The sequence below is a fragment of the Garra rufa genome, chromosome 12 (assembly GCF_049309525.1).
Source record: "Garra rufa chromosome 12, GarRuf1.0, whole genome shotgun sequence".
NCBI classification, from domain to species: Eukaryota; Metazoa; Chordata; class Actinopteri; order Cypriniformes; family Cyprinidae; genus Garra; species Garra rufa.
Window position 1 is genome coordinate 9,597,637 of NC_133372.1, and position 9,085 is coordinate 9,606,721.

The following is a 9,085-nucleotide window of genomic DNA, read 5'->3' on the forward strand; positions in this document are numbered from 1 at the left end:
TGATGGCAGACTTTAATCTAAGATATGGCGGGACCTATTTTACGAGTCTCACAAGTCTTTTTCAGCAAAAGCTGCTTCTCCTGTTGCCTTCGTTGGTTGACTCTGACCTGCTTATTCGCCTTTTCGGAGGCCAAAAAACTCTGACTCGAGCTGTAGCTCCCACGGCCACTCCGCTTCTCTCTCTGCCCTAAAAAGTTCACGCTTGCCGTGCTCCGGTCGCTCTCCATGGTGCTGATCCCGCAAACCCCGCGCTCGCCTATAAGGCCGTCCAATTATGAATTCAATGGTATACCTCTGTGCAATAACTTTAATGAATCTGTTCGTTCTTATTTTAAATATTTGCAAGCTGCCTTTCGCGTTACATTTGCTTGATGATTTTCTGCTTATCGACCTTCCTCCTTCTGAAGCTTCGTGCTTGATACTCTAAACAAGTATTTTGCGACTTAGGTGTTCCTTCGTCAGAAGAAAAAACAATCGGTCCCGTCATATGTCTCGAATTTCTCGCATAATTCTGGATACTATTAAGATGCAAGCTTCTCTTCCACACCAAAAAAAAAAAAAAAAAAAAAATTGTCCGAATCAGGTCTGTTATGGAACCGTTCCTCATGTCTCGCTTAACTTCCAAACGTGACTTGCTTTCTCTTCTCGGCAGTCTCAACAAGGTCGTTCTTTCATATCTCGCATGCTGCATTTGGCTCATTCAGTTGCAAATTTAAGCGACTCGCTTCTCCTAGATGACGGTTGTTTTTCAGACCTTAGGTTTTGGTCTCTTCTAAATGTGGTACCCTGTAATATATTAATTATATCTTTATCATCGTTATTGTTTTGGAAGGAGATGTACTGTGGGAATGCGTGACTATTTGCGCTGTAATTGGTTGTACGCCAGTACGTCACCGTGTACGCCGACACGGCACGTCACCATGTGACTGCGAGATCACCTATCAGCTCACGCGATCTGTTTCATTCACATAAAGACGGTGAACAAGCATCGCATGACTGTTGTGTTGCTCATTATATTCTCCTTCTCAGGTATGATTAATGTTAAAAGAAAAGGGTTATCGGTTTACTAAGCACTGAATGTTCATTATATGAGTCGTTGGCAATGTATGTGAACGTGTTATATCTGTGCTACCGTGTTATATGCGTCTAGGTGTTCTAATGCATGTGATCAGCACGTTAGCGTGTTCGCACCGAGTGAACATGGCGTTGTTTATACGCTGTGTTACTGTATATTCTTAAGTTAAGCACCTGAAGTTACAGATCATAGGTTTATTGGGAGTATACATGTGCGTTATACACATATGTGTGACATGGGTATTTTTCACATGTAATTTGAGTTGGTATCAAGACTGTCATTTTCTGAGGTTGTGCGGATTTGTGTGTTTGATTGTTGGATCTGTTTCATTCACATAAAGACGGTGAACAAGCATCGCATGACTGTTGTGTTGCTCATTATATTCTCCTTCTCAGGAGTGCTACATAAACAACTGGAATGGCATTTCCTTCTATAACGACGTTTCCGAATCATCCAACGCTCCGAACTATATACCGAAGCAACCACTTCTATTGATTTTTGGGGATTCTTCCAAGGGCAGCGGTTCGCAGAAAAGTGGCCTCACGATTTGTCTATTTCATTCAAAATCCACCTTGTCCGCTCTCTATAAATCTACCCTTTCGCGGTTGCTAGCGTTCTCTGGGGCTCAGCCCGGTTACGGAAACGTACTACCTTGTTTTGCGACAACGAAGCCACTGTCCACATCATTAACAAAGGTCGTTAGCTTTGCCCGGCTATCATGTCTATTTTAAGACGTCTAACTTGGCAATCCATGACGCACAATTTTATCATCAAAGCCGAACACATTCCAGGTTGTTTTAATGTCTAAGCTGACGCTCTCTCTCGCTCTCGTTTGCAGGTATTCCGACGACTTTACCCAGCGGCCAACAAGGATCCGACGCCGTGCCCACGCTGCAACAAATTCTCTTGAATTAAACAGGCCTTTGGATTAAACAGGCCTTTGGATTTTAACAACCTTTTTCTGCCAAATCGTACATCGCAAAGGCGTAGCACTGTCAACTCTCAAAGCATACAACTATGCTTGGTCCCGGTTCATCATGTTTTGCTTCACCTATCAAATTCCGTTACTTCCCATTTTAATTTCGACCGTGTGTGCTTCCCTCACGTACTGTTTTTAATCATGCCAACTTAATATTTCAACTATATGTAAAATTCCGGCTGGTGTTCTATTCCACGCAAGGTTTAATATCCCTAATTGCCCCAGCTTATTTTTGTCCCCTTTCATTCGATTACTTCTCCAGGGTATGTCAAAATCCGTGTTCAAAGCTAAACGTCAGCCTATCACACACCGCATACTTCAGACCTTAGTCTCAAAACTTCGTAACAGCTTACTTGACAACTATTCCAACGCTCTGCTCGAAGCTACGTTTTAAACTGCATTCTTTGGTTTCTCGCGCATTGGTGAGTTTACTTCCGATAGTAATCGTTTCGATCCAACAAAAGATTTATTTCAAGACTTACACTTTTCACCTAATAACGTTTCACTGCTGATTAAACTCTCAAAATCAGATTCCCCGGGTCTGGTGTCACAATTTCAATTTCAAAATAAATTTGGCTCTATGCCCTTTCGCTTCTATGCTCAACTTTCTCAAAATACGGCTGCGCACTTCTGGTATGTCACCTCTTTTCTTCTCTTAAGTGGGTTACCTATTACTAAACGGTGGTTTAGAATTCATTCATCAACCACCTTGACAGCCGCCGGTCCTTCACCCGATATTTATACTAGCAACCCTTTCCGCATCGGCGCTGCCACTACGACAGCTGAACGAGGGGTTCCAGAGTCTACCATCAAACAGCTCGGAAGATGGTCTTCTTCGGCATACGAAACGTATATCAGATAAGAATTTCATAAGGTCCTGAATGCACAGCAGTCTCTCACATCATCAAGGTACGTTGAATTCGCTAGCTACTGGTGGTGGTTTTACGTCGAATTGTTCATGTTACTTATGGTGGTTAAGTTACCAAAAGTCAATCATGCTTTTACTTATCGTCGTCGTTATAGCCTACAACTAATATGACGTCTTTGCATTTTCTTTATCATACTAACGTTCGTAATCTCATAGACTAAGCCTACACTATAATCAGCAACCTAACGTCAGCGGCAATAACGACTCGAAGCCGTTCGCTCCTTTATGTCTATCTTTACAAATTTATTCGACCTAGCATGGTCCTTCCTCAAGCCTGCGCGGCTTAAACGGCAGTCGTGGCATTTACAATCGTCTTCATTATTATTAGCTTTATTATCAATAACTCACTCTTACAATATGTCATTGGATTATTATATTATGCACGATAAACCTTCAATACCGAGGCTCGACGCCCGTCCCGACATACACTCATTGCCTATCGTGGCTCGCTTTTTTTTCTCAAGACCTAACGTGGTCCCTCACATCAAGCCAATCGAGGCTATACGGCCAGTCGTGGCATCAATATTGGGCGCTAATCACCGAAAGCCAGTCGTGGCTTCGTTATTCACCGAAAGTCAGTCGTGGCTTTTATTATTAGCTCTTATATACTCACTCTTACTATATGTCATTGGATTATTATATTATCCACGATAAGCCTTCAATACCGAGGCTCGACGCCCGTCCCGGCTTACACTCATTGCCTATCGTGGCTCGCTATTTTCCCAAGACCTAACGTGGTCCCTCACATCAAGCCAATCGAGGCTAAACGGCCAGTCGTGGCTCAAAAGTTCGGAACTTGCTCGATCGGCCAGTCGTGGCTTAACCGTGAGAGCCTATCGTGGCTTCAGTTAGCAAAGTCAATCGTGCCCATTTTACTTTCACGCAATCTTAACCCTTCCATTATCACTCGTACTTCGGGCTCTTTTCTTTGGGGGAAGGCTCTCCCCTGCCTTCATCTTCAGGCAGGAAATGCAGTCTACCTCAGTCACGGATTAAGGATGGAGCCCACGCCAAAAGAAACCATTAACCCTTCTGTCTTATTCATTCATTCAAATAAATGTTCAAATTTCTATCGCCTCAGAGTCTCTCTGGTAGAAATGAAAGCTTTAGCGTAAAGTTCTACCAGGATGACTCTAATTCATGATTATCTCGACAACCAATAGCAGCTCGACGCCTCGAATAAAAGACCAAAACTTACTCTTCTATCCTGCTGCCCCTAGGTGTCGTACCCGAAGTTCCCCTCCATCCTCCCCACCACCACCAGGTTGGCTACCATCCATACCACGTGGGGGAAGGCTCTCCCCTGCCTTCATCTTCAGGCAGGAAATGCAGTCTACCTCAGTCACGGATTAAGGATGGAGCCCACGCCAAAAGAAACCATTAACCCTTCTGTCTTATTCATTCATTCAAATAAATGTTCAAATTTCTATCGCCTCAGAGTCTCTCTGGTAGAACTGAAGGAATAGTCTCTGATGTCTTGTCAGGTGTTCTCCAAACTCATTAGGCATTATAGGAGAAAACCCAGAGCTGTTGTCTTGGCAAAAGGATGCTGCAACAATTGGGTGCCAATAATTGTGGCCAACGTGAACTAGAGAAAAACATTTATTTCATATTGTGAATTTTCCCCTACTTTCAATTGTTTTGCTTCAGTGAAAGGTTAGAATTTTGTGATTTTTTTGGAATAAAAGATCAAAAGGATAAATCATGCAGATTTATTTTCACAGCCACATTTGCTCATATTTACCAAGGGCACCAATATTTATGGAGGGCACTGTAGATAATAGATTAAAAACACAATGAGGCTGTAAAAGCAGACTAATAAGTAGATGAGTTTAGCTCCTCCGCATGACGTTTAATGTTCCCAATACTCTCATTTAGCTGTCTTTTTCAAGGCACATAAAATCACCAGTGGGGCTTTACTGATATTTTATGTTGTAAAATGTGTTAAAAATATCTTGAGCGTATTTTATCCACAGACCGTATGTCAGGCATTTAAACCAATATCGATTTTGGGATTTTTGGGAAGTTTACTTACTAAAAAAAAAGCTTACTTTGATTCCAGGTTTTAGGACTCGTTCCTGCACTACTATATGTGAATGCGAAATTCGAGAGCTGTGAGGAAAAGAAGTGCTTCAGCAAACGATTTGGTCTTCAATTTCTGTCTGTTCCACACAGGCCGTTCTAAAATTATATGGACTTTGCACAATGAGGGTGAGTAAATGATGACAGAATCTTAATTTTTTGATGAACTAGCCCTTTAAAAGACTATTTAGGACAGAGTACAGTGTTTCGCCTCTAAACGGTTAGATGAAAGTGTGTGTGTGTGTGTGTGTGTGTGTGTGTAAGAGCGCATTTGAAGGGTATCCATGTAAGTCAATGGAGGGATCAATGCTACAACAGTGACACCACACCCTCCTCTGTTTACTCAATTAATCACAATCTTTCTTTCTTTCTTTCTTTTCTTCTCTATCTCTCGCTCTCAAACTCTCTCCTGACACTGTCTGTGAAGCAGGTCACAGCACTCAGTCAAACTGTCACACACTCTGGGAGGTATCAGGGTACGGTGGCCTGTTGAGGACACATAAAGCAGGATAGTTCTCCAGAGAATCGCTGGTTTCAATATGCTCCTTCACACCGCTCTGTTTATCACAGGAAAGGAGCGACACTTTGTTTTTTAGAGCTGTTAACATTTATGTTTGGTGCCGCTTTATTTGATGCAATTAACACTTTTATTGAATATGAAAATAGAAGTACTTGAAAATGCATCCTGAATCTCATTTACCAATAAAGGAGTGTAAGAGAGACAGTTTGTAAGTGGGAAGCTTCTTCATAACCTCCTCAGATCGTGAGCAGAATGAATGTGATTAGACTCTCAGGCTGGAGCAGAGGTGAACACATTTGTGATAAATAAATTGAGAGTTGAGACTGACCCTTACAATGTCCCAGGTATTTGACCTCAATCCTCTCCTGCTTCTGACACGACACCTCTTTCACCTGGCAGGGGTTGTCATAGGAACGGCCGTCTGATGCACAGACTGGATTAAAACTGATGTGGGAGCAATCGATGTTGCACACACACCTGCAGAGGGAGAGAGAAACACAGTCAACTTTAATAGCAGAGTAAACTTTCATAGCGGAATATTCATCTGTCCACATAAGATGGAGTTTCATTCATCCAGTTTCACAGGAAAGGTTAAACTATGCATTTTCTAGATAAGAGTGACATTTTTGTTCACCTAGGATTATGTTTGTGTATATATGAAGTATTCAGATGCAGAAACCTCTAAATCTGTCTTTTAAATGAACATTTTTATCAGGCTCCTATGAAAAAACATTGGACATTTATTAAAGTAAGGCATTCAGTAACTGATTAATACTCTTTTCATTGCCATTAAAGTAAAATTACCAAACTAGGAGCCTGATAAAAGTGATCTTTTAAAAGAAAAAAACTGCAGAAAAATCTCAGACAGACTTAGAGGTCTTTTAATTTAAACCTTCATAATTCATTTTGACTATCCTTTACATACCTTTTTTGTGTAGACTTTATTATTTTAGTTATGTCTCAGACCAGCGTATTTGCATATTATTGAGATACTATTATAGTCTTAAATAGTTCTGGGCAACAATTACTTTTTTGTGTATATAATATGTGTGTGTATATATATATATATATATATATATATATATATATATATATATATATATATATATATATATACATACAAATACATAGACAAATATGTTTATATATTAAATATATTTATATAATATATAATATAATATAAATTATATTAATATAACTATATACATGTGATTTTTTTCAAAATATATACTGTATGCGTGTCTTTATCTAAACATAATAAAAAATGTACACACACACACACACACACACACACACACACACATGTTGGGTTTACATGTTTTATGGGGACATTCCATAGGCGTAATGGTTTTTATACTGTACAAACCGTACTTTATATCGCCCTACACCTACCCTACACCTAAACCTAGCCCTCACAGGAGATTGTGCACACTTTTACTTCATCAAAAAAACTCATAGTGCATGATTTATAAGCCTGTTTCCTCATGGGGACCTGAGAAATGTCCCCACAAGGTCAAAATCTACTGGTATTCCTATCCTTGTGATGAATACCAGGTACACACACACACACACACACACACACACACACACACACACACACACACACACACACACACACACACACACACACACACACACACACACATATATTATATAAACAGAAAACATTTATTTTGGATGTAACTAATTGCAATTAATCCTTGCCCAGCACTAATTTTGAATGCGTTTTTTTTTTTTTTAAAGTTTCACTTTATTTTAGCTTAAAAAAAAAAAAAATAATAATAATAATAATAAAAAAGAGATAAATATTACCTTTGCAACTACCTGGAATAAAATATTTTTAAATATATAGGCTTCATATTAAAATATGAAAAATCATCATAACATTAATTACTTGTATATGATCTAAACAAAGAAACAAATAAACCATTTTAATATACTTCTATCAGTTTTAACATGCTTTATTTGTCATCCTATAATATATATTATACAAAAGATTATAATAAGATTATACAAAAGTTAGTGTACTTGGTTACCAAAAAGCTAACAATGTAGGTGTGCATTTGCTTCTTATGAAATATGAGACGTCATGCAAAATACAAAGAAACCATGAGTGAGCTGACAGTAAGAACATTTGGATTAAACCAAGATTTTCAATGATGGACAAAACTTAATTAAATACAGTAGTCAAAGAAAAATCATAGTAAATATCACATTTCCAATCAAGTTGTAATTTTGTCAAATTGTGCTCTAAAATATGTCTAAGATAATGTCTAAAATAGTATTAATGTATAGGATACAGAACACTGGCAAGACAAAGGAGTTCATTATATTCCAAAAATCTTTACAATGTACACTACCAGTCAAAAGTTTTTGAACAGTAGGATTTTTAATGTTATTAAAGAAGTCTATTCTGCTCACCAAGCCTGCATTTATTTGATCCAAAGTACAGCAAAACAGTACATTTTTAGAAATATTTTTACTAATAAAATGTTTTCTATTTGAATATATTTTTAAAAATGTAATTTCTTCCTGTGATCAAAGCATTTTCAGCATCATTACTCCAGTCTTCAGTGTCACATGATCCTTCAGAAATCATACTAATATGCTGATTTGCTGTTCTAAAAATTTTTTTTATCATTATTATTATCAATATTTAAAACAGTTAAGTATTTTTTAATTCTTTGATGAATCTTTTGTAATATTATACACTATACCATTCAAAACCCTATACTACTATATCATTTTGTAACATTTATAATATTATAAAATATTTTTATTTCAGCTGAATGCTGTTCTTCTGAACTTTTTATTCATCAAAGAAACCTAAACTAATTCTACTGTTTTTAACATAATAATAATATAATAATAATAATAATAATAATAATAATAATAATAATAATAATAATAATAATAATAAATGCTTTTTGAGAAGCTAATCTGAATGAATGAGTATGATGCTAAAAATTCGGCTTTGAAATCACAGAAATAAATTATATTTTAAAATATATTTAAATAGAAAACAGTTATTTTAAAAATAGTAAATAGCTGTACTTTGTATCAAAAAAATGCAGGTTTGTTGAGCAGAAAAGACATCTTTAAAAACATACATCTTACTGTTCAGAAACTTTTGACTGGTAGTGTATTTTCCATCACTATCATTTCCACCACATTATCTAATCAACTGTTAGAGATTTAATGAAGTAGTTTAATTTCAAGTCCACAGTGTCCAGAGTTGGAAAAATGCCCATAAATAAGATAAAGCCATTTAAACAAACAAAACAATTATAAGAACTAACAAACATATTTAGGTTCAATTGGTTTCTGAAACTTTTGAAGAAAGAAAAATATGATTTGATTAGTTGTTGGACTTCCAACTTCTAAGAAATATGTTGCTTTGGAGACACAGATGTGTCTGTAAAGAGAGTGGTTTATTGAACCTCCTACTCCTTATTGATAATTTGAACATCTATTTGCCAAATAAAACAACACATTCGGTTC

At 37.4% G+C, this 9,085-nt stretch overlaps 1 protein-coding gene and 1 long non-coding RNA gene across 2 annotated transcripts in view; one reads left to right on the forward strand and one right to left on the reverse strand.

Moving 5' to 3' along the window:
- The window catches only part of tmeff2b (transmembrane protein with EGF-like and two follistatin-like domains 2b), a 113,877-nt gene that overhangs the window by 21,533 nt on the left and 83,259 nt on the right, over positions 1-9,085 (reverse strand). The window contains exon 6 of the mRNA XM_073851960.1: positions 5,913-6,061. Coding sequence (XP_073708061.1) covers positions 5,913-6,061 — 149 coding nt within the window. The remainder of the gene's footprint in view (positions 1-5,912; positions 6,062-9,085) is intronic.
- Positions 956-4,409, forward strand: LOC141346992 (uncharacterized). Its single transcript, XR_012357284.1, has 2 exons — positions 956-1,029; positions 1,914-4,409. It is a non-coding gene; the product is annotated as an uncharacterized lncRNA (long non-coding RNA).